Source organism: Pyrus communis, chromosome 15 (assembly GCF_041283825.1).
Source record: "Pyrus communis isolate YQ-2024b chromosome 15, ASM4128382v1, whole genome shotgun sequence".
Taxonomy (NCBI): Eukaryota; Viridiplantae; Streptophyta; class Magnoliopsida; order Rosales; family Rosaceae; genus Pyrus; species Pyrus communis.
Genome location: NC_142579.1, coordinates 31,130,651 through 31,154,954, shown reverse-complemented (window position 1 = coordinate 31,154,954; position 24,304 = coordinate 31,130,651). Strand labels below are relative to the sequence as shown.

General features: G+C 36.7%; 4 protein-coding genes and 3 non-coding genes across 8 annotated transcripts; 5 read left to right on the top strand and 2 right to left on the bottom strand.

Moving 5' to 3' along the window:
• Window positions 1-4,858: 4,858 nt before the first annotated feature.
• LOC137744086 (uncharacterized) lies at window positions 4,859-6,309 on the bottom strand. Its single transcript, XM_068483949.2, has 2 exons — window positions 5,967-6,309; window positions 4,859-5,433 (listed from the first exon to the last, which is right to left on the bottom strand). The coding sequence occupies exons 1-2, from the start codon at window positions 6,102-6,104 to the stop codon at window positions 5,290-5,292; spliced, it is 282 nt and encodes a 93-aa protein (XP_068340050.1). The 5' UTR covers window positions 6,105-6,309; the 3' UTR covers window positions 4,859-5,289.
• A 3,465-nt stretch (window positions 6,310-9,774) lies between these two features.
• On the top strand, window positions 9,775-13,509 carry LOC137742494 (protein CONTINUOUS VASCULAR RING 1). Its single transcript, XM_068482378.2, has 7 exons — window positions 9,775-10,082; window positions 10,628-10,680; window positions 11,323-11,432; window positions 12,329-12,496; window positions 12,584-12,681; window positions 12,827-12,953; window positions 13,149-13,509. Exons 1-7 carry the CDS (start codon window positions 9,921-9,923, stop codon window positions 13,226-13,228), a joined length of 798 nt encoding a protein of 265 aa, XP_068338479.1. The 5' UTR covers window positions 9,775-9,920; the 3' UTR covers window positions 13,229-13,509.
• A 1,698-nt stretch (window positions 13,510-15,207) lies between these two features.
• LOC137720378 (small nucleolar RNA Z43) lies at window positions 15,208-15,305 on the top strand. Its single transcript, XR_011066507.1, has one exon. It is a non-coding gene; the product is annotated as a small nucleolar RNA Z43 (small nucleolar RNA).
• A 370-nt stretch (window positions 15,306-15,675) lies between these two features.
• Window positions 15,676-15,757, top strand: LOC137720403 (small nucleolar RNA U83). Its single transcript, XR_011066511.1, has one exon. It is a non-coding gene; the product is annotated as a small nucleolar RNA U83 (small nucleolar RNA).
• A 79-nt stretch (window positions 15,758-15,836) lies between these two features.
• Window positions 15,837-15,925, top strand: LOC137720354 (small nucleolar RNA snR60/Z15/Z230/Z193/J17). The gene has a single exon (XR_011066500.1). It is a non-coding gene; the product is annotated as a small nucleolar RNA snR60/Z15/Z230/Z193/J17 (small nucleolar RNA).
• A 2,988-nt stretch (window positions 15,926-18,913) lies between these two features.
• Window positions 18,914-21,483, top strand: LOC137731960 (uncharacterized). Its single transcript, XM_068471234.2, has 3 exons — window positions 18,914-20,272; window positions 20,758-20,943; window positions 21,028-21,483. The coding sequence occupies exons 1-3, from the start codon at window positions 19,808-19,810 to the stop codon at window positions 21,304-21,306; spliced, it is 930 nt and encodes a 309-aa protein (XP_068327335.1). The 5' UTR covers window positions 18,914-19,807; the 3' UTR covers window positions 21,307-21,483.
• Window positions 21,484-21,499: 16 nt separating this feature from the next.
• LOC137731944 (chloroplast processing peptidase) lies at window positions 21,500-24,250 on the bottom strand. Of its 2 annotated transcripts, none has more exons than XM_068471222.2 (5): window positions 23,639-24,250; window positions 22,633-22,770; window positions 22,210-22,296; window positions 22,000-22,067; window positions 21,500-21,895 (listed from the first exon to the last, which is right to left on the bottom strand). In XM_068471222.2, the coding sequence occupies exons 1-5, from the start codon at window positions 24,125-24,127 to the stop codon at window positions 21,880-21,882; spliced, it is 798 nt and encodes a 265-aa protein (XP_068327323.1). In that variant the 5' UTR covers window positions 24,128-24,250; the 3' UTR covers window positions 21,500-21,879. The 2 variants fall into 2 exon arrangements, with proteins under 2 accessions (XP_068327323.1, XP_068327315.1); XM_068471214.2 differs by having other exon boundaries at window positions 21,500-21,879; window positions 23,639-24,229.
• Between the last annotated feature and the right edge of the window lie 54 nt (window positions 24,251-24,304).

Here is a 24,304-nt window from a genome sequence, read left to right as displayed (position 1 = left end):
AATATACTACTAGTGGTTTCTGAGGAGATGAATGCGGATTTAATACGTCTGGTATACGATGAAGAGATAAAATATGTGGTATTTCAAATGCACCTAACCAAGCCCCCGAAGCAGATGGCATGTCCCCGTGGTTCTATCAAAAGCACTGGGATGTCGTTTGTTCGGATGTGTGCAATGGTATTCGATCTATGCTACACTCCAGATGTATTTTGCGTAAGATTAATTTCACCCACGTTACTCTTATCCCTAAAGTGAAGGACCCTACGGAGATGTTCAATTACGTCCTATAAGCCTCTGCAATGTTTTGTATAAAATCGCGGCAAAGGTTTTGACGAATAGATTGAAATTCATTCTTTCCCAGATTATATCACCCACTCAAAGTGCCCTTGTCCCCAGTCGGCTAATTTCAAATAATAGCTTGGTTGTGGAGGAGATAGCCCATTGTATGCACAAACGTAATTCAGGTTGGAATGGTGTGATGGCTTTCAAGCTTGATATTAGTAAGGCCTACGATAAAATCAAATGGAATTACCTGGAAGCAGTTATGCGGTGAATGGAATTTGCAAATACTTGGATTCAAATGATTATGAATTGCGTGTGTACCGTGACTTATTCTTTTAAAGTTAATGGTGAACCAGTGGGTTATGTTCATCCTTGAAGGGGTATACGGCAAGGTGATCACCAATCACCCTTCCTTTTTGTTATTTGTGCCGAAGGTCTTCCTTCCCTTTTCCAGCGGGAAGAACATCTTGGGAAAATTCAAGGTATTAAGGTGCGTCGACGGGTACCAAGTACTAGTCATCTTCTCTTTGCAGATGAAAGTTTCTTGTTTGCCAGAGGAACACTAGAGGAGTGTCAAAACATTAAAAATGTGTTGAGAATCTATGAAAATGCTTCAAGGCAATCAGTTAATTTTGCTAAAAGTTGTGTTGCATTCAGCCCTAACTTAGCTCCAGTGGATCAACAGTTGTTGGCTAATTGTTTGTGCGTTCGTAAAGTGGATTTCCATGACAAGTACTTGGGATTGCCAGTCTTCATTCAAAAATCGAAGAAAGCGACCTTTGCTTATATTAAAGAAAGGTTGTGGAAAAAGCTAAATGGTTAGAGATGGGGGTGGTTGAGTAATGCGGGTAGAGAAATATTATTCAAAACAGTTGCCCAAGCCTTGCCGGTTTATTCCATGCAATGCTTCCTCATTCCTAAATCTTTTTGTGATGAGTTAAATAAGTTAGTGGCCAAGTTCTTGTGGCATGGGGACGCGTGGCAAAGAAAGGTTCATTGGATGAACTGGAAAACGCTTTGTAAGCCAAAATTTGAAGGCGGCCTGGGCTTTAGGGATTTGAATGCATTTAACATTACGCTACTTGCTAAACAGGCATGGTGGTTCCTACCCAAGCAAGATTCACTTGCTTATCGAGTTTTTAAGGAAAGATACTTTCCAGATTCGAATTTCTTAGGTGCTCGCGTTACTACGAACGCATCTTATTGTTGGTGAAGTATCGCCTCTTCAAGAACCGTTATTCGTAAGGGCATGAGATGGTAAGTTGGGAATGATTCTACTATCAGGATTCGGAAAGATGGTTGGCTTCCTCGAGAAAGTTTCTTTCCGGTTGTGGGTATGACCCCGGCGGGCTGGAATAGTGAGGCCACTGTTATTAATTTATTTTTGGAGGACACACGGTATTGGGATGTACCGCTAGTCAAGCAAGTGTTTTGTCTGGAGGAAGCTGAATTAATACACCATTAAGCTTATGGAATGTGGAAGATCATATATTGTGGCACTTCGAAAAGAATGGTAAGTTCTCGGTTAGAAGCGCATACCATTTAGCAAGGAAGGATGTTACTGTTGTGGGGGTAACGAAATGGTTATCGAGATCGCATGTGGCTGACATGGTTTTATGAAAGAAGCTATGGAATACATGTGTTCCTAGGAAAATGAAAATTTATGTGTGGATTGGTTGCTTGGATGCTTTGCCTACTTGAGGAAAGCTTAAACAAAGGCGTATTTTGGTAGTAGAGGAATGTTTGGTGTGCCGGGGGCCAAGTAGAGACAGTCGAGCAAACGGTAAGGGATTTTTCTTTGGCAGCTACTGTCTGGTCTTCTTCACTTGGGTTAAGAGTAGGACAACTCGGAGGTATGAAACTAAAAGATTGGGTTGTTCATTCGGCTTATTCTCTTCCTGATTCAATTTTCGAGTTACTGTTGATGATTATATGGAGTTTATGGAAGGTTAGGAATGATTTGATTTGGAAAGGAACACAAACAGCACATAGGGAGGTGTCTCTTAGAGCGAAGGAGTGGTTTGCGTCCTATCATCAGTGCCATAAAATGCATAAGGAACCTCGGACTCGCAGCATGCAAAGTTAGGTGAAGAGTGCACAGAAGGGTGGAGTAGAGGTCGTCTTCAGGAACCAGAAGGGTGAGTTTGTGGCTAGAGTCTTGGTCCACATTGCACATGCTACCTCTCTGTTGCAAGTGGAGTTGTTGGCAGCTAGAAGGGCTCTATTGTTTGCCAAGGAGTTGATCCCATATGGAGGCCTGTGTATTTTGAAGAGGATTCTGCTATTGTACTTGTTACCATGAAGAGACAAGAAGATGATGTGTCTATTATGGGACCAATTATCAATGACATTAGGCAGCTGTTATTTTCATTTCCCAAGGTGAGAGCTTCCCATGTTCAATGAGAAGCCAATCAGGTGGCACATGTTTAGCACGCGCAAGAATTAGTAGTGATACTGATATAGTGTGGTTTGAAGATCCGCCTGATTTAATTATGGATGTTTTGTTGAAAGATTGTCCTACATAGTAATTTATTTGATTGTACTGTTAGGAAGTTAGTTCTTTTTGTTTGAATGTGCAAGACACTCTTTTTTTCTTCGTTCGGGTTGAAATCTTCGGCAAGGTTTTTATCAAGGCCCATTATGCACCCAATCCTCTATTTTTATGTACGTGCTCTCTTCTTAATGACTATCGTTTTTTTCCCCAAAAAAAAGAATGTAAGTAACGACCCAAATCTTATTGAAGCTAATTAAATAATGTAATAAAACAATCTTGTTATACAGTTGTAATTAACTATTTTTGTTTTAGTTTAGAAGTCAAGTTGTAATTACTTAGTTGTGATTAATATCTTACTTTTTTTTAATCAACTGTAATCTCTATATTCTTGTAACACTCATCATTTGTTAATAATTTGTGCTTCGACAAGTTTGTTTGCGATCGAGGTGAGAAGATTATTTCAGATAGTACGTAAGCAATGTTTGAGAGAGATATAGTTCAGAGAAACTGATTTTAGATGAAGCTGAGAAAGTAGTGAATGATACAGAGAAAATTGGTTTTAGACGAATTGATTAAGGAGGCATACATTTGCATAATTTGTTCAGAATATCAAACAAATATAGTGTATTTGAAGAATGAAAAGTTACAACTTACAAGATGAGCCCTTAACTTATGTACTAGTCATCATTAGTTAGTAAAAATCACTATACAAGCAAGGGTACATTTTTGCTCACTACCTTAAGGTCATCTTTAATTGAGAGGGCTAAAGGTTCAAAAGTAAAAAAATGACTTGATTTGTAGAAAAAATTCATTTCTAAATGATGGTTGTGCTATAATTCTATAGAGCTCATCAGGCCATTATTTGGCCAAATGGGCATTAGGCTGGCCAAATGTAGCCCTCCACTTAGGTCATCTCCAACCGAAGGTTCCAGAGGACCAGATGACTCGTGGGCCCCACGGAATATGAAAAGGCCAAAGGGTTGGCCATAAGCAGCCAGCCAGCCAGCCCGGGCTGGCCTAGAGGGCTGAGTATTCCTGTCGGTTATAACCGATAGGAATGCTTAAACAAAAATTTGAATCCAACGGCTAGCTTACTAGCCGTTGTATTCAATTTTTTTTTTCGGTTTTTTGGGCCTTTTTTTTTTAATTCTTAAAAATTCTAATTTTTTTCCCTATAAATACCTAAACCATTCATTAAATTTAAGTTCTAATTTTTTGGGTTTTTTGGGCCAGTTACCGTTATAGTTTTTAAATATAAGTTGTTGTAGTTTTTAAATTTAAATAATAAATTATGTTTGGTCCTTTGGCTTTCGGTTGGAGACGATTTTTTGTGACATGGCTAAAACAAGTCATATGGCCATTTGGCCCTCGGTTGGAGACAGATGCAAATATAGCCCTGTATTGTTAATTAAAATATTAATATCTTGAAAGCCAGAGGGTTAAAACGAGCCATCTGGCCAGCCCTTGGTTGGAGATGGCCTTAGTCTCTTTTTTGGGGCCCCTCATACCTCGGAAATAATACAGTCACTTAAATCAAATATTTTAAACATACTTAAATGTAGGGTGTATTATTCTAACCATCCTCAAGTGTTGGTAATGATCACTATCTTATTTATCATCGTTGAGTGAATTTAAACTTTGAGATTTGTGTCTATTCACTATACAGATTTCGAAATCTAAACTCATTTGATGATGAGAAATAGGATGATGAGTATTACCATTATTTGAAGGTGATGAGTAAAAATATTCCATACAAACAAGCCACCAAAGTCTATGCATGTGCTATACAATATATATAAAATAAATAAAAATAGTCTCTAATGAAAAAGCACTTTAGAAACCACTTCTATGTTATTTACCGCATTTGTTATTTAGAAGCCACTTTTCTTTATAAGCGTTTTACTTGAAGCACTTCATTAATTAAAAGCAAGTCAATTTTTTTTAGTAAAATTCTAAATGCTTTAAAAACGCTTATAACTTTTTCTACCAATATCATCACAAACATTTTTAATTTTTAATTATCTAAAAGTATTTTTAACAACTCTAAAACACTTCAACGAATTAGCCAAACCAGGAGACAAATTAAGTTTTAAAATCGTGAACCTCTAATCCAATATTTGACTCAACCAACCAGAGGCATCTAACGTACATCCAACAGTGTCTTTTTATATGACTTGGCTAGTTGGACTGGGTGCAAATTGCAATGCCTTTCTTGGCGGTACCGCTAGCTATAATTCAACTCTCAATAGTGCATTATGCAACTTGGGTCGGTATTTGTAAACATATACTCATACAACCACAGATTAAAAAAACAAACTATTAACAAAGAAAAAAAGGAGATAGGAATTACAAAGAGACACTCCTCGGAATTACAAAGAGACACTCCTCAACTACTTCACTACCATTTTATACAAAAACTCCTCTCTCTCTCTCTCTCTCTCTCTCTCTCTCTCTCTCTCTCTCTCTCTCTATATATATATATATATATATATAGTGAAAGTGGTGGAAATAATTCAAGAAGAGGCAGCCTTGAAGACAAGGAAATTGAGGGTCTCCAGAGCAAAATATATGAAAGTTCCAGGTGAATGAGTGAAGAAACAACCGAAGTTAGAACCCACCACACACTGCCACCCACTCCCATACATCTTGTCAAATTCCTGAAGACGCAAATATCATTAAATAAAAAAAAATTAATGAAAATGGTTTAAAAATTTTGAATTTTAATTATAAAGATAAAATAAAAAGTACTATAATTGATTTTTTAATGTAAAAATGTGATTTTTTATTAAAACGAAAAGTACCGAGATGTTTTCGTTAAAATTTCTTTAAATAAAAAGGAAAAAAAAATTAACTATTATTGTAAAATGAACAAAGATTCGACTTATTTTAGGGAAAGGAATCATCTCCCGATCTCTTCCATCTAATTCATCAAGTTCTGAAATTCAGACCATTAAAATTTGATTCAACGGTAACAAACATGATTTACTTTAAAAGTTATAACAACTTTAATCGATAAATCAAATTTTAATGGTTCGGATCTTCAGACTTGATTGATTAGGAAAAAGAAATCTGAAGATTGTCTATTTCCTTATTTTAGCTATATTTTCTTAATTGATTTTCAAGTAAAATTGAAAAACGAAATAGGTATCTAACCAACCCTAAGAAAAATCAGTAATCGCGAAGTATATACCTTCTTGATGTGGGCGGCTATGGATTTGCAATCAAAAACGTCATGGAGATCAAGGGCTTGAGAAGCACAAGCCATGGCTTGCATCTGCATCTTTTCTGGCATGTCTGCTTCCCTTATCGTAGCTTTCCCTTCCAGCATCTTTCTTCTTTTCCGCTTCTTTCTCTCTACCTTTAGAATCCCAGATAGATAGTTATATAGATTCCTTTGTGCAAGCTAGTGCTTCCACGAATGTTAGAAACTAATTATATGAAACTCAAGAATCTATTGGCTGGCTGCGATTGCGGAGCACAAGTCATAGGGTCCGAGATTGACTAATTTTGTGCGCCCGAAGTCAGGAGAAGTTTCAAGCTGGCACGTAGCTCAACTTTTTTGTACACCTTTTTGTTTGTTTCCACTTCCTTCCCAATCCAACTATTTTTCCGTCCATCTAAATTTTCTTGATTGATTATTCCTCCAATTATTCGTTTACAACTTCTAGGCTCTAATCTCCACTTGATCATAGAGTCGTGGATGTAGAGAAATACTTTTATGCCCTTCAATCATGACCGCGGTGATATTCAGCAGCGGATTCAGCAAAAATTATTCAGAGGATCATGTGTAAAAAATTTACTGGACATATAATAACTCAAAAATTAAACTATAGTTCTATCGTTTATAATTTGTAGAACAAATAATAATACAAGTTATAATTGTTCACGACATGTTTTCATCGTATTTGAAAAAGCTGCATTATAACTTCATTTTCAATGAAAAAACATTGCTCTCAATTAAACCACCACGCTATCATTCAACCATTGATCTTACATTCGGTTACACGATGAACTTTTCACAATAATAAGGCAACTTCTCTTTGAGGCATTTTATCAAGTTGTTGGAGGGCTTATATGAAGGGCAACTCCAACCTTCAAAATAGCAGCATTCAAGTCATCCATAGAGATTCACCGAAATTCGGAGTGTCAGTTGACCCTTTTGTCTCTGGTAGTATCACACATAAATTACGAATTAGATGTCACGATAATAGTACTACATGTTAATCATGCATTCTTATGTACTTCTTTCAGTTATCTAACTTCTTAAAAAGTATGCACTGAAATCCTTATCTGTTAAATGCTTAGCCATTAATCTTTTACCGCACATTCAATCTTTCATTTACGTATTTCGTGGCCAGTCCATTCTAGAACTTTCACTCAAAATCAATTGTTATATGATTTAAACATGGTAATACGATCGCCTTCTAATGTTGCCAATTATTGGTTCACCTCAAAGAGGTGGAGTAATGTTATGTTGTCATGTGTGGAAGAACTACAGTTTACAGGACGGTCTGTCATCTAGCACCACTTACGTGCAAGGCTCTGGTAGAAAGGGCGGTCACTACCAACCTAATCGGCGGAAACTAACCATGATTTCGCCTTGGACTGTGACTTCATCCACATCCATTTCAAGCCTGCAGCCTGCATCTCTTACATATTAAGAAATCTCCATTGGGCCAATGGTGCTAGTTTCATGTCCAAAATCCTCCTTTCTAGGGTTTCTCTTTTCTGGCCTTTTATTTTGGGCCTCATTTCTGAACATGTTTTTTATTTGAGAATTTTTTTTAAGTGTCCGGTATTCTACGTGTCATAATACAAGTAAATAACACAGTAAAATATATAATTTTCTTTACTTTTGTATTATGTCATGTAGAGTACGACTGAATACCCGACACCTGGAAAAGTCTCTCAACGAGGAGGGATTTTCAATACCAAGAAGAAAAGTATAACTAGATGAATAAGGGGTCATTTGGAAATGCTTATGTATAATGTATATGTTTACGTAACACTTTTACGAAATGAGAAATTAGGTTCGCATCCCTCTTTTCACTGCTTCATTGATTAAAACCCTATTCCTTTTCAATTTTTGATCAAGGTCCTTGGGTATTAATATCTTTAATTATTTCAATAATAGATATTTTTTATTTTTAAATATATTCCCTTAGTGTTAAAAATGTTACAATTAGTATATTTATATTTATGACTAAATTTTATATTTTTATTTTTAGTTTGTACCCATTTTTAATTTGCAAACCTTTTTTAATTTGTGCCAATTTTCTTTTCAGTTTTAATTTGTACCCATATATTAATTTCTTTTTGTGCCCATATTTTTTAAAGTTTTATTTGTATTTGTGTCCATGTGTTTACCGTCACGTGACATTGTATAATTAATCAAAGATAGAAAAATTACATATGGTATATTTATGTTTTATGGCTAAACTTTGTATCATATATTTATATTTTTAGTTTGTACCAACTTTTAATTTGCAACTAAAATTTGTAGTATTTTCTTTTTAGTTTTATTTGTACCCATGTATTAATTTCTTTTTGCACCCATATATTTTAAAATTCATTTGTACTCATAATTTTTTAATCTTTTATTTGGACCCTAATTTATTTATAATGTACCCATTCTTCTTTATTAATGTACCACTTTGTTATATGTGAAATGTACCAATTTTTTTAACACTATGGATATATTCTTTTGCCATTTATTATTTCTTATTGTTACATAGTTTTTATCCATTTATTCAATCAAAATGTTTGAATATTTTTTATTGTAGCCGTTTATAATACTATTATAATGAGGGATTTTAAATTTATAGGATTATAAATCTCATAAAATATCAAACAATTAATGTCAAAACTATAAAAATATAAATATTAATAGTAATATAATGAGGTGTACAAAGTAAAGGGACTTTGATCAAACTTTAAATACCATTAAGGTTTTAGTCAAAGAGTGTTAGGAACTAGGGACCACATCCAAAGTATCCCTTTACGAAAAAACAGTTTGTTGCTTGACACAACTAAATAGATGCTTTTACACCATTAAAAATGCTTTTGATATTCGGTAGAGTGTTTGGTGTTAGTATTGCTAGCTTAGTTGATGATGACCAATTATGTTATATGATGTTAAAAATTCAACACACAAACTTTCAAACATACTTTTCAACTGCTTTAGACTTTAAAACATGTAGCAATCACAAGAAAATAAGATGACCAAGTCGATGTCCCAAGCCAAGTTATGTCTTTCCTTCCTCTACCAAAAAAACCAAATTAAGTTCATTTATTTTTGCTTCCCTTTGTTCTTGTACTAATGACATCCCCTATAAGATAAGATTAATTTGGAAAAGTTATTTATACATCTACATTGAGCTCCACTTTAATTTAATTGTAGAAGCGGAAGTGTCAAACTCATAATGTTAAAATTGGCAACACATAGTGAATATGTCATTTCACGTGAACTACACATATTTTTTTATTTGTACAAAAGTGAGTTTTCAACTGTTTTTTTTTAGACGTTAATAATACCACCATAAATTTGACATCTTCTTTACGCTCTTATCAATTTTCAAGTTAAACTCATCATCTACTCATCCCCTCCACTTAGGAGTCCAACTTGAGATTTAATTTCAAAGACCATCCAAATTACACTCCTAATTAAGAATTGTGTATGTATATATAGTAGAGATTCAACAACTCTCTTATCTCAATACTTCATTACCAAAAAAGAAAACCAAATTGAGGGGCAAAAATGCTGCCATCCAATCATCTGAATACACAGCCCATCAAACATCAATATACAGAAAATTTTGAGAAACAAAGTGAGATTACGCATTAATTAATCCGCCCATTTTTTAATTAGCTGTACAAACAAATTCCTTGAAGTACTCGCCTAATTAGAGAAAAAGGATTAACTATTTTATTCCTTCAAAATCCTCACCCAATTAAAAAATTAATTAAATTAATTAATAAAAACAAAAAAAATTGAAATGCCAGAAATACAAAGGAAGCAAAACGAGGATCAGGAGAGCTTCTCTCTAATCAGAGTCCTTCGCTCATCTGGAATTTCACTGGCAAAAAAGGGCCCCGCGTTGCGGCGTTGGAACGGCGCCGTATATCAATTTGGGGTCTGCTGGTGATGGGCGATGAGAAGTCGTCGTCATCGATTGTAATGGCGAGCAGAGACAGAGAACCGCGAGACCGTGAGCTTCTCATTCCCGTGGCGGACTCCGGCGACGAGGATGCATCGTCCAAACCCTCCTCTTCGTCTTCCTCCTCCTCCCACCACACCGGCCGCGAGGTGATTTTAGATTGCTGTTTTATGGGCCTAGGGTTTAGCTTTCTGTTTCAAATTTCATTGCTTTATGTTATGTTTGGTTGCTGAGAAAATGGAGGAAAATTCGAGGGAAATTCTGAAATTCTTTCATAGGTTGCGAATTGAAGTTAGTGTGTTTGTGTTAATTGTGATTCATGGGTTGATTCTTGTGATTAAATTTCTAATTTTGTGTTTGACTTAGTTTGATGTACTGTTTCATGAGACTAATGCAGAAGCAAACTCAGATTTGGGTCTTGGTTTGTTTGTCAAATTTTCATCAGTTAATTTGGACTTGAAATGTGCTAATTGGTTCGAAATTTTGGTATGAGTACGACTTTATTTCTATCCTCCAGCTTCCAAGTAATTGATAGTGGTATATCTAGACATTTCGATAAGAAATTGGGTGACACATAAGTTTGTTATTTTTTATGGCCTAAATTGCCACATAAGTTTGCCCACGTTTAGTGCGTTTGTGCGTTTTTTCTTAATCTTCAGTAAAATCGTTCTGATTTCTAATTATGTCTGTGCAGACGTTTTCCAAAGTTGTTAGAAGTTGGGCATCAAAAAAGTTCATGACAGGATGGTGAATATTTCTTTCTTGTGGCTCCTATTTTCGTTCAAATCACGTGCATATGCTATTGCATTTGAACCTGTGTGTAAACCATCAATTCTATGTTGTGGGGAGGGTAAATTTCTTTAATGATCAAAATGTGACGTTAGTTTTTTGCACCTGTACAAGTTCTTGGATTTCTGATTACTGTTAAGATTTAGTTCTCAAGGTACTTTTTAAGTTTATTAGCTTGAGCCATGAGGTATTCTGAAGGATGGAATGCTTTGGTAGTGATACGAATTTAAACTTAGATTGTTGGCATGTATCTATAATCTATTTTTCCCTCTTTCTGAAAGTAGAAGTATATCATTTGTTTGAGCTCTAGGAGTTTTGTTACAGGCAAAGTAATAGTTGGATAAGATAGAGAACTACCCTCTCGCATGAATTCAAGAAATGCACAACTTAGCTTCTTATAAGTTTTAGACTGAGACCATTTCATGGAAATTTATGCTCATCATGTATGTTTTGATTTATCTTGGTGCATCCATTTGATGCAGTAGTAATGAGATCATATATATTATATCATACTAGCTTTGCTGTCAACATTTTCTTTGTTCAAGATTGCTTTTTTCTCGTATAAATTATGTTGGCTGCTCACTATTTGTTCTTTTACAGTGTGATCCTATTTCCAATAGCGATCACTTTCTATATCACATGGTGGTTCATTCACTTTGTGGATGGCTTCTTCTCTCCGATCTATGCTCAACTTGGAATCAACATTTTTGGTAAGTAGTATTCAGAAATGTACTCCCTTTATCCCCATTATTTCGTTGTTATTATTCGAACTTGCATTAGTTATTTGGTAATTGGATAAATGACAGTTCATATCCTTTAGATAAATGAAAACAAGATGCTGTGAAGCTAGAGTTTGACTTTCTTTAACTTGCATGCTTTATTGTCCTATTCTTAGAAACAGGTGCTTAATTGCCCTGGTGATCATATATCAGATCTAGAGTATGTAAGCAAAGGAATCAAAGGATGTTGCCATATGATGTAGGACAATAAGAAGGGATGGGAATAAAAGAGAAATCCAGACTAATTCTGGCCTTTGGCATCACAACAAAGGTGTATTGGAATCACCTCAGAAGAGAAGTTAGGAAAAATCTGGCATCACACCAGAATATTCCTTGGATTCACTCCAAGTCAACATGTGCTTCACACGCAAGCAGAAATTCCAGAACTTTTCACTAAATCTGATTTTAAAAGCTTTCAAAGTAGATCCTTTTATGGGCTAATTGGTACATGAATTTGGAAAGATCCACATGAATATACTTAGGAATTCTAAGGACTAATTTATGACACATTGTATTAATCTTGTAACATAGAGAGTACATGTGTAAAGACTAACTTATAACCCGCAGAGTACGTGGAAACTGCATTTATTACATAAGAAACTAGGACTCTAATGTGTTAACTTGGCTCCTGCATCGCATATGGTATGGTCAATGTTGGAGTTTGACAAAAAAATATACCCCTAATGCACCATATGACACACAACACGCTTTTTTCAGATTCATTATATGATGCCTAGTTTACAGTCAACACATCCTTTTTCAGTGATTCTGTTTTGGTTTGGTTTTACAATGTATAATTGACCTTTCAACTTCCATATACATGTTAGGTCTTGGATTTGTAACTTCCATAACATTCATATTTCTCGTTGGGGTGTTCATGTCATCATGGTTGGGTGCATCTGTCCTGGGCCTTGGTGAGTGGTTTATCAAAAGAATGCCGTTTGTTCGTCATATCTACAATGCCTCCAAGCAGATTAGTTCTGCCATATCCCCAGGTGAGCTCTATAGAAATTTTCATCCTCTTTGTTTGAATGAATGAATTACGTGGGGCCAATCTTTAATCTTTAGCTCTATAATTTCAGATCAAAACACACAAGCCTTCAAGGAAGTGGCCATAATAAGGCATCCACGTATTGGTGAATATGCATTCGGGTTCATCACTTCATCCGTTGTCCTACAGGTATGGTAATAATTTTTCATTGTAAAAAACGTGAACTTAACGGATGAAATGATGTTGTGCAGCTTGTGCTTTTAAACATAATTGGTTTTTCAGACTGTTTGTAACGGTGACTTTATTTCTCCTTGGCTCCAAAATTATTTTGCAGAGTTATTCTGGAGATGAGGAGTTGTGCTGTGTTTATGTTCCCACGAACCATCTTTACATTGGTGATGTGTTCCTGGTCAACACCAAGGATGTTATCAGACCAAATTTATCCGTACGGGAGGGAATTGGTGAGTAAGCTTATATTATTCAACTTCATATAGAAATAAAGCGGCAGGGATTAATAGACTTGAGCCCTTAGCTTGAATTTACCTACCACATCCGAAAAGTGAAAGGTTAAAATAGAGAGGAAAATAGTTGCTTTATCTCCATGAAGTTGTACTTACCATTGATGCAGTATCTTATTTGTTTATTTTTTAATGCAGAAATCGTTGTGTCTGGAGGCATGTCAATGCCCCAGATCCTGTCAACGGTTGATTCGCGGATCATGCCAGTGGAAAGATGAGGGAAGGCGTTAGATTTAGCTAAGTTGCTTCTTTAATTTGTTTACCTTCTTTGGTTCTTGAATGTCATCAGACTGGCCTTGCAATCAATGTGGTGCTATATTATCAGGTCTTAGATTCTGGTGACATTTGTAACATCGGTTTTTTTCGGGTCAAATTTGTAACATCGGTTGTGATGTTAGAATGTAGAAATGTTAGTGTTTCTGTGTTTGCTTGAAATATAGCTTGATGGATTAAGTGAGGCATATTATAGCCTTTTATTTATTTATTTTTACATTTCATATTTAAAGGCTAATTTATAGCCATTTTCTTTTTAATTTAAAACTCTTGATTCTTGTCATACTAAAGCAATGTTGTAGGTTGAAACGGCAGGTTCTTTGGTTTGTTAAGGAAACTTGATCATTGCTGTGCTACTATATATAACGGGTCACGGTACGTATAATCGAGGACGGACTCAGCCAAACCAAGATAAAATTTTGTTGTAGGGGCTTCGAGTGGTTGTATTTACCCGCGCTCTTGAAATTTAGTGTTCGATTTCCCCAAACTCCCAATCTAGTTTGTGTCAAGAAAGAAAGTTGGTCTGATTTGGTGTAATGGTTAACCAAGAAACAACTCATTGATGGATTCTCGGGCAAAATCGATGGATATCACTTGGAATTTATGATAAAATGGCATGTTTACGTAACCGTAATGAAAATATGATGAATTGAATTGAGGGGGAGTTGGAATGAACAGAAGTTAGAATCGGATTCCTATTGAAACTGTTTACTTAAATGTTCTGAAATCGGAATAGAAATGACACTAATTTTATAAAGCTGTTTACTAATTAAGCAGAATCAGAATATAAACCAGTATGATTACTAAAATGCCCTTGTCCCAAATCAAATATTTTATGTACTTTTTTAAATAAAATTTGATATAATATATAATAGTAAGAAAAAAAAATTAAGTTGCTTTTTTATTTCATAGACACTAAAATGCTTTTGTTTTTTTTATTTATTTATAAATTTAAGTATTTATTTTAATATTTAAATTTTATCACTCAAGTTGTAGTTTCTTCTCTTCGGCATATGCATGGAATTGTGCATAATGTGAATGAGCATAGAAATAAATAAAAAGTAAGGAGTTGTGCATAATTTAACTAGGGTTAATGGGTTTATAAAGGATAGTCTTAGAAATAAAAAAAGTAATCGAGGGCATAATAGGAGGAGCAAATGCATTCTCGATTCCCTCACCCTCCCAAAATTCAATTACCACATCCATAGAAGGAGTCTAATTCCTCCAATCCTGGGAATTGAAATTCATTTTTTATGTGGGTCCCACACACTTTTGATTCATCCCAATTTTAATAAACACAAGTATAATCCGTAATCAGAATTAGATTCTTTATTTTCATTCCAATTACAGGTTTGTAAACACGCCTTACAGCAAAAAATACTTTTTGAGCATAAGCACTTCCAAAAAATAGCCGCCCAAAACGGCCCTAAGATGGTGGTATATACTTCTTATTTTCATCAACTGCCGTCCATGCCCATGAACTCAGTGAAAATAAAAATCCTTTCAAAAACTCATTCAGGTATGGGCCTTTTCTGTTGTAAGGGCTTTATCATGGGCTGGCCTGATGTGGATCAGTTGATGTTAGAGCCCAACTTCATCTGTCACAGGATGAGGCGCATGTTATAACCATACACCCACATGTAGCGTACAATAGTCCCAACTCAAAAGCCCTACCCATACGCAAAACCCTAGCCCCCAAAGCCTCCGCCACACCTCTTTATAAACCCGCGAACTCTTCCACCCAAAACACACAAAAATATGAATGTCTACTCGGCCGCTTAGGGTTTCCAGCTCCTCTGCAATTAGGGTTTCCAACTTTCCAGCTCCTCTGCAGTTAGGGTTTTCAACTATTTCCATCGCCATCACCATCGCCATTTATTTTCTATTTTGTTTCCAATTTCTGTAGCTTTGAATTCAAATTTTGGGGCAATGACGATTCATTGATATAAGGTCTCGTTCGTCGTAACGGCCGTAAAGGCCTTGCCGACCATCCTGCTATATCACCACCCATATTCTGAGTCCCTCTCATTCCAAATCTTAAAAAATTAATATCTTTTGTTCTTGATTTTCTCCAAATTAGGGTTTAATTATAGCTAATCTCCTTTTGTTATAAAAAAACATCTGTTTTTTGTGATTCTTTTTAGGTCAGCCGATGATTAAATTAAATATTTAGACAAGCATATGTCTGAATTTCTCTATGTGGAACAACCTAATCTTCTCTATGAGGCTGATCAAAGTCTTTTTCCAAATTTTAGGAAGATGAAATTTTTAATCTTTTTATTTTGTTTGAATTTTTTCTGGGCATCTTCTTTGTTGGTTTTGGATTTATGAAAATACCCACCAAATTATTTCCCAGAAAAGAAATGAACAGGGTTTAGGATTTGAGCTCGGCTGCCAATGATGATAGTACGGTTTTCGTGTAATTTATGACAATTTGTGATTACATATATACCTACTGCCTTCCTTCTGAGGCTGATCTCTTTTTCGAAAATAATAACATCCGTTTTTATGAATTTAGCGTAGATTATTTTATCGTTTGTCAATTATGAACAGTAGGGTCGCGTGATGATTTGACGCATAGTTCAACTGAATCTCTGTGATTAAGCAAATTTCATGTCTTTCGCTCCTATCTGACGACCCTTGTGATTGTTTCTCTAGTTTTGAATTTAAACTTGATATTTGTGTCAAAATTGCGCTTATTTTTTCATCCAGTCAATTTTTCCCTTTTGTTTTTGCCCTGTTTGCCGAGTGTGGATACGGATTATGCAAATGTTCTCTGATCAATAACATTCAGAAATTGCTTATCGTGGGATGAAAGTGGAGGAATAGTTGCAGGCGGGGGCGGGAGTTGCACGATTTCCTGGTTGATTTATTGATTGTGCACCCCCTGTCGTCCTCCTGCAACTATCCCACGTTTTGTTAAATCCCTGAGATTATCATGGTACCAATTGCCATTGTTGTGCGTTGTCCTTCATCATTGTGCTCTCATTTGTTTGTTGTGTTCTTTTAATTGTATTTGTGAATGCAAGCATGTCTGAGATTGTTGGTGCCGGTATTGTTTACTACTAAATTTTAATCCATTTCTTCTGTGTGGAATGCTTATCTGATCCCTCCCAAGGCGGAATTGGGTTGACCTATGGCAGTTAGATTGATGCTGTATCTTGCAACATCAACATTGCTTAATTGTTTGGAATTTGTTTTCTCGAGTATCTCACACTACCTATGGCAGCATCAATCGTTATTCCAAGATGTTTATGTTTTGGTCTCTCGTCGTAGTGGCCTCTTTGGCCTTGCCGACTACTGTGATATTGCATCAATTGTCCGAGTCCATGAAACCTTTAAGCATATGCAGTTCGTCGAGCAGTGTTTCTAAGTTTTTGTGGTATTGGCATTTTTGTATTTTGTTTCTTGCAGGTGTCACGTTTGTGATGTTTGTTGAACGAGTCTCGTGGTGATCGGGGCACTCCGGGCATTCGAAAGGACTTGCAGCAACGAAGCACACATGAGTTTGTAGCTGGATATGCCATTGTATGAGGTTGAGTAGCATAGATGGTATTTGTTGGTAGTGCTCACGATTGTAGGCTTATTGTCCACCTAAATTGAAATTTATGGTTAATAAAGTTGTCTTTTGCACATGTGACTGGCTGCTGCTGGTAGCACCACATTATAGTGTTATTTGTGTTTCAAAGTGACGAGTCTTTGTTTTGATTTTAACATCAGTTTTGTCTCGCTTTGCCTTATGAAACTGGCTTTTGTTAAAGAACCTTTAGGGTCATTTAACTTGCAAGGCATGTGTACTCACTTTGCACTTGAAATGTACTCATTACAACAATAAGGAAACATGATCAACCTATTTCAAGATTTCCTTCTAATCGAAATTGGCCTAACCATAAGTTTCACCCATCAAAAAATAATTTAGATTAGTTGCACAAAATATAATCTAAAAAAAAATCATTAAGTTGAGCGAAAATTGTGCACAACATGTAAATAAATAATCCACTCGACACAATTTCATTATCGTTCATTTTTCCGAAGAGGGTTTTAGTAACTTGCAAGCCATATGTAATGGCTTGAAACTTTGCACTTGAAAAATACTCATTACAACAGAAAGGAAACATATTTCAAGATATCTTTCTAATCGAAATTGGCCTAGTTTCACCCATCAAAAAATAATTTCAAATTAGTTGCACAAAATATAATCTAAAAAAAATCATTAAGCTATCTTGTCCAAAAAAACTTCCTCAACCAAAAAAAAATCATCGAAAGCAAATGTTCACAGTTTGCATCCAAAAGTTTTACATTGTTGCTTGGAATTTTTCTATTGATTGAATAATTTATTTTAAACAATTGTCCTAACTCATGCGTCTAGGCTAGAGGAAAAAAAATATACAAAAAGTAAAGGTCTAAAATATCCTTGAATTTAACAATTCTTTAACGATATGGAATGAAGTGGAATCACAAGAGTTGAAAATATTAATTTAAGGGACAAAGTGAGATAAAATTAGTTTCGAGAGATAAATTGAGACAAACTAACAATTTTAGAGGACATTTCTATTAATAGGCTAAAACTTAAAACCAAAATATCCTCATATTTTATCCATCTACCAAAATATTTTATCATTGATGGAATTTCATGATGGACATGTAGTAACAGTAAGGAAGTCTCTCCCCTCTTTGAGCAACTTGCATACACACTTACACAACCATATGTGGACCAGGAGGATCTTCGTCGGATCCTCTTATGAGGATTTTGAAAATTCTCTAATCATATTCGTTTATCGTATATCGTGCGGTCAGAAATCATTGTAAATTTTTTTTTATTTAAAATTAAATGTAAACAGTACCTGACAAAAACCGATCGCATGATGTATGATGAAACGCATGTCATTGGAGGATCCGGCAAGTGTCATCTCTCATATGTGGATAAAAATCTCACACGTTTTATTCGCACGTAATATTATTGATACACAGCTATGCAATCAATGGTAGATAAAAAACTAATACGTTTTATAGACATGAAATGTTACCAAGGCTTATTCATGCAGGCCGTCCTCTCTCTTGCGTAAGTTCAAAGTCAATTGTAATGAATTTTGAACCAAACTCATCTAATGCATATTTCGGAGTGGTGAAAATGTTACGAAGTATGAATTTGTAAAATCTTTAACCAAAATTGTAACACGATGACTAGTGAGGATCATCAATCACGGCAAGTGGTCTTCGTATAACTTGGAATTCTAAGTCAGTTTACAAAATCACGGATGATCTTTTGGTATAAAGTTATGAGATGAGGTGTGCCACGCATTTAGTCTTTCTGAACCTCATAAAGATTAGTCTTTAGGAGTGTAAAATACCTCAGACTTCGAAATAAAAGGACAAATGAGGATATAGACGTCGCAAAGTAACGGCGTCAATCAGTACCAGCCACTCGGACAGCGTCACCTCGTGCGCGCCAAACGTAACACTGTCACAAAACTAACCCCGTCAAAAATTCACATGGTTAACGCGGGTAACTAGAGTAACGGACGACTAAAAAACTGCCGACACTTAATTCCCGAACCTGCAGCTTCGGCACCTCTGAACCTAAATCCAAACCTCGCTGTATCTAAGATAACGTTCCTCTGGCTCCTTCCACCCCAACTCCGTCTGTATCTCTCACTCTCTGACCAACAAAAGTATGTGGTTATTCAACTTGTTCTGCGGTAGTGGTAGTGCTCTGCTTTACTCAGTGTGCCCACTTCACTAAAACGCCACTCTCTAGAGAGAGAGAGAGAGAGAGAGAGAGGGGAGAAGCACACCGAAAGTCCCTTTAGATCCCTCCTCAGTTTCTGAACCCCTCGAAGGCACAAACTTTTCTGTTCATTTTCTGCTCTTTCGTCTTATTTCTAATTCTGCCATTTCAGTCTGTTTTTTCCACCAACCCGGTTGAATTCCGAGCAACCTGACGAAAACCCAGATCAAATTTCATTAAAAGGTTTTGAATTTCCATCTGGGCGTAATCGAATTCAGTTTCTTAGCTGAAGGATACTAGTTTTCTGTTTAATTTGATCAAGTTTGCTATTCGTCTTCTTTCCAATTCTGGTAATTTCGTTTTGCTTTAATTAAAACCCAAATCAAGTTTCCGATTAGCTTCCAAATTTCCACCTGGGTTCAATCAAATTTAACATTTTCCACCAAAATCTCTGTTTTTTCTGAGCCAAAAGGCCTACTTTTTCTGTTCCATTTGCTCAGTTGTTCTTCATCTTCTTACCAATTCTGGCATTTTTCTCAGCTTTAGCCGTGCCGTTTATTTAAAACCCAATCAATTCACAAAACCCAAATCAAATTTCCAATAAAGTTTCAAAATTCCCAGCTGGGTCTGATTCATCATCTTTCACCAGTTCTGGCATTCTCATCTGTTTAATCAAAATCCAAGCAATCTCACAAAACCAAAATCAAATTACCAAAAAAGCTTCAAAGTTTCCAACAGCGTTCTAAGCAAAATCAGTATCTTCACACATTAAATACTGCACACCCCCACAGTAATTATGATGCACGCGAAATCCGACTCAGACGTGACGAGTCTATCCCCATCACCACCCAGATCACCCAAGCGCCCGGTGTACTACGTTCAAAGCCCCTCCAGGGACTCCAACGATGGCGATAAATCCTCCACAATGCAGGCCACCCCCGCCTTCAACAGTCCCATGGAGTCCCCCTCCCACCCCTCCTACGGCCACCACTCCCGGGCCTCCTCCGCCAGTCGGGTCTCGGGCCCTTTCCGGTCCTCCAATTCGGGCCAGAAGGGTGCCCGGAAGCGCAACGACAAGGGGTGGCCGGAGTGCAATGTGATCGAGGAGGATGGAGATTATGGAGGGCTTTATGGGAATAAAGGGATTCCGAGAAGGTGCCAGATTTGTGTTGCTCTGTTCGGATTTGTTGTGATTTTCTCTGTTTTTTGCTTAATTCTTTGGGGAGCTAGCAGGCCGAACAGAGCAAGGGTTGCTGTTAAGGTATGTTGGGTTGATTATTTTAATGATTTTTGGGTAAAGTAATCTTTTGGGAATGTGTGTTATTAGTTAGGTTAGTGAACTTGGAACCTGGCAAGTACTAGTGAACTCTCCCCGTTGGGGTTCTTTTACGTTGTATATTTTCTTGTGTTTATCTCACTCAGCATTCCACGGAAGACGATTGAGATAGGAATAGATTTAGAGATATATACACAAAGAAAAATATTCTCTCAATTTAGAGAGATAACTAAAGTTTTTATTAGGAAATTATTTCCGCGCAACCTTTTTCTTCTCGTGTGCACAACTGTTTATTTGTACCTTGATTTATTTAATTCAGAGGTCAAAATCAAATACGGGCGGGCATGAAGAGAAAAGGGATGTGCCGAGATCACTTTTATTTTTCTTTTGCTGATTTTACTGTCTAATGGTAACTACTTATGTTTCAAATAATCTTCAATTTAAGTGTTTTCAAAACCCTTTTCCTACAGAGCTTGGCAGTCCATAATTTTTATTTCGGGGAAGGATCGGACATGACTGGTGTGCCTACAAAGATGCTGACAATGAACTGTTCAGTGAGGATGACTGTGTACAACCCTGCTACGTTCTTCGGTATCCATGTCAGCTCCACGCCGATTAAACTGATGTATTCAGAGATTGCAGTTGCAACTGGTCAGGTAAGAATTCATACAATTTGGGTGTGATTTGAGAACCTGCGCCTTTCTTCACCTTGTGCTTATTGGTTGCAAATTCGGATGCAGTTGAAGAAATACTACCAACCAAGAAAGAGCTACCGGAACGTGACTGTGAACCTCCAAGGGATCAAGGTTCCTTTATACGGGGCTGGGGCAAGCTTAGCAGTATCTGATAACAACGGAGGAGTTCCCATGATGCTGGTGTTTGAAGTCCGGTCGCGAGGGAATGTGGTGGGGAAGCTGGTGAGATCAAAGCACCGAAGGCACGTATCTTGCACCATGGAAATCGGCTCTCATATTAGCACACCCATCAAGTTAAAAACGAGTTCATGTACTTATAAATGAGCACTGAAGGCAAACCTCTCCGTCTTGTTTGCGCAGTTTCTTCATGGAACGAGCACATATTACAGTTATAATGGTTATCGGAGTGTGATGGAAGTTAAATTATATGACTGTTGGATCGACGATATCCATCTTATATGACAGTTGATAAGTTAAAAGAATTTTGCTTTTTGTGTCCAAGTTATTCGTTTATGCATTTTGAAATGAGAATAAGTTACGTAAATCAAGCGTCGATTTACAATGTAACACTAATTATAATGAACTAGGGCCTTCCAAAAATTTGCCCGTAAGCGTGTTTCTTTATAACAGAGATGTTACATGAGATCCAAAGCAAAAAATGAAACAATTTTATGTGACCAGCCAGAAGAAACTTCGTAGGGTTACTAATTCAATGATACACCTTCATTTAGCTGAGACGCTGGAATGCCTTCCAGACCTTCCTTTAGCTGAGACGTTGGAATACTCTCCGGCTTATCAGCAGCACAGCCGGTCTCATGAACTGTGGCACCGATCCTCTTTGGTGGCCAATACCGAAACAGGGATCTTCCTAAAATATTCTTGGTTGGCAATGGACCCCTAAACATTTTCAAAACTTGAACAAGCAATCAACAGGAGGAACTAAAAGATAAGAGGTAAATCAAAGGTCTTAAAACTAACATATCTCGCAATTCTGCACTTGGGTTTTAGAAACATTACCATATGTGCGAGTCGTAGCTGTTGTTTCGATTGTCACCCATCACGAAAACTGAGTTCTCTGGCACACGCTGTGCAACATAAACACAGAAGAAAAAGATGCAAAGGTTACATTCTTTTATAAAAGATCTAAAACATGGAAACCACCATACCACCTCAAATAAATGAAAAAAAAAGGTATGGGTACATAAAATGTCGTAACATATTTCTTACAATAGGAGTCATATTATATGCAGGTGGTTCAAGGATGAATTTTTCATTTCTCTCCACTCCATTTACTATGAGCTTCCCATTGCGCACCTGCAATCAGCCATAATTTTTTGTAGTTATGTTCCTAAAATTTAGGTATCAACAACGACAGATAAAAGACAACTTTCTAGACAGACATACAGAAACCGTCACTGTATTATTATAAATCTACTAACTTTCAAAGCAAATCGGAATTAAATTTGCATATCTAGATTGTCATAGCACTCGTTCTCGACAAAATCTTAATTTAGATTTCTCGTCATACAGTAGGGAATGTAAAGTATACTGGTCTCATAAACCTCTTGGTTGACATAGGGATGTAATTAAATAGCAAGAAAACAGAAAGTACCACCACCATATTATGACATGCGAAAATGCCAGTCTCACCTCTACAGTATCACCTTCCTTGGCAACAATTCGTTTAATGAAGACATCGTCCTCAGTATATCCTACTTGCTGGAGGACTGGTGGACTTTTAAAGATAACTACATCATTCGCACATGGCTTTCTGAGATAATATGAAACCTGACAATTTTAAGCAGAACATACGTTATCATTGATGATCAAACAAAATCACATACTCGTTGGATATCCCACATCGGTGAGTGAAAGAAGAAAGAAAGAGTTGAAGTATGATCACCCCACTCTAACTAATACCGAGGCCTTTCTGTGATAAAACCCCACACTTGATGGATTGGGCAGGTGGTAATTATCAAGTTGGGGACACTATCAGTGTTGTTGGAGTGGGGCCCTTGGCCTGTCGACCAAAAAAATCAAACAATTCAAGTGCACACAAATCTGATCAATCTAGCTTGACATTAGCTTAATGAGAAATCTGTCACTCTGTATAAAATGCCTTACCACTATCTTCTCAATTGCCTATGTGCCCTGGAAGCTTTTTTTCTTGCTAAACCTCGTGCCCCTGAAAGTTTAACCCTCATCTGTCATCCGCTTCTTTATCATCCTTCTTATGTAACCTCACCCTCTCAAAATTGCATATCAAGAAAATGGTAACTCTGTTTTTCCCCAGGTAGTACAAGGCCCCTGAAAGTTTAACCCTCATCTGTCATCCCCTTCTTTATCATCCTTCTTATGTAACCTCACCCTCTCAAACATTGCATATCAAGAAAATGGTAACTCCGTTTTTCCCCGGGTACTACAAGACCGATGCATAAACTGGTCATCCAAATTCAATGACTCCATCCAAATTCTAATTTCTGAAATCCGAATTGTAATCACTAATTAAGTTCAAACACAAGCTTCATCTAAAAATGTAGCTAAGTAGCAATGTTGCCATTACAATTCAGACTTCTAAAGCGAAATCAATAGGTTTAAAAAGAAACCATACAGCCATAAGCAATACATTCACCAGAAAAATAAATAAAAATCTGACCTTTTCTGCTACAATTCCATCTCCCACATCCAAAGTAGGATACATTGACAACGAAGGAATGAACCTCGGCTCAGCTATGAAACTCCGAAACGCCAGGGACACTGCAATCGCCGCAAACACCGTTTTTGCATCGCCGGTAGTGATACTGACCCATTCCGGAAAAGTCCCACTCTTCTTCTCCACCTGCTCATCATCCCCTCCGCCATCACCACCGCCTCCTCCGCCACCATCACCACCCCCACTGCCCAAAACCGCCTTCGTTTCCTCGCCGGAGTCCTCCAGAGCATTGCAAGAAAGTTTTCTGAGATGGGTTTTACAATTTGGGAGCTTAAATCGTCGAAAGTTAAGGGCTTTGAAGTTGGTTTTTGAAATTGGGTGGAGATTGAGGACTTTGAAATTAGGGATTTGGATTGGGGTGGATGAATGGGTAGGGTTGAAGTTAGGGTTTTGGAGGTAAGTTGATGGAGGGAAGACGTGTAGAGAGAGCATCTCGCTTTGTTTCAAAGCTAGCTACTCATTCAAACCAATCTCTACAGATTTCGTAGCTTTTGGGTATTCTTCTTCTTCTTTTTATTTTTATTTTTTGTTTTGAGTGTGGAAAATTTTGATCCTGCAACTTGTACATAATTGGCTCCTTGTTTGTTGGTCCTACGGGGGTGTAAAACG

What these genes read in the sequence shown, in the direction of transcription:
- LOC137731960 (XM_068471234.2), top strand. Translation starts at nt 19,808, where the DNA reads ATGATGCACGCGAAATCCGACTCAGACGTGACGAGTCTATCCCCATCA. An exon ending in GAGCAAGGGTTGCTGTTAAG is followed by an intron (nt 20,273 to 20,757) that starts GTATGTTGGGTT and finishes CTTTTCCTACAG; the next exon opens with AGCTTGGCAGTCCATAATTT. An exon ending in TTGCAGTTGCAACTGGTCAG is followed by an intron (nt 20,944 to 21,027) that starts GTAAGAATTCAT and finishes ATTCGGATGCAG; the next exon opens with TTGAAGAAATACTACCAACC.
- LOC137731944 (XM_068471214.2), bottom strand. Translation starts at nt 24,127, where the DNA reads ATGCTCTCTCTACACGTCTTCCCTCCATCAACTTACCTCCAAAACCCT. An exon ending in AGGAAGGTGATACTGTAGAG is followed by an intron (nt 22,297 to 22,632) that starts GTGAGACTGGCA and finishes GGCTGATTGCAG; the next exon opens with GTGCGCAATGGGAAGCTCAT. An exon ending in CATATAATATGACTCCTATT is followed by an intron (nt 22,068 to 22,209) that starts GTAAGAAATATG and finishes TATGTTGCACAG; the next exon opens with CGTGTGCCAGAGAACTCAGT.
- LOC137742494 (XM_068482378.2), top strand. Translation starts at nt 9,921, where the DNA reads ATGGGCGATGAGAAGTCGTCGTCATCGATTGTAATGGCGAGCAGAGAC. An exon ending in ACTTGGAATCAACATTTTTG is followed by an intron (nt 11,433 to 12,328) that starts GTAAGTAGTATT and finishes TATACATGTTAG; the next exon opens with GTCTTGGATTTGTAACTTCC. An exon ending in CTTCATCCGTTGTCCTACAG is followed by an intron (nt 12,682 to 12,826) that starts GTATGGTAATAA and finishes ATTATTTTGCAG; the next exon opens with AGTTATTCTGGAGATGAGGA.
- LOC137744086 (XM_068483949.2), bottom strand. Translation starts at nt 6,104, where the DNA reads ATGCTGGAAGGGAAAGCTACGATAAGGGAAGCAGACATGCCAGAAAAG. An exon ending in TAGCCGCCCACATCAAGAAG is followed by an intron (nt 5,434 to 5,966) that starts GTATATACTTCG and finishes TTGCGTCTTCAG; the next exon opens with GAATTTGACAAGATGTATGG.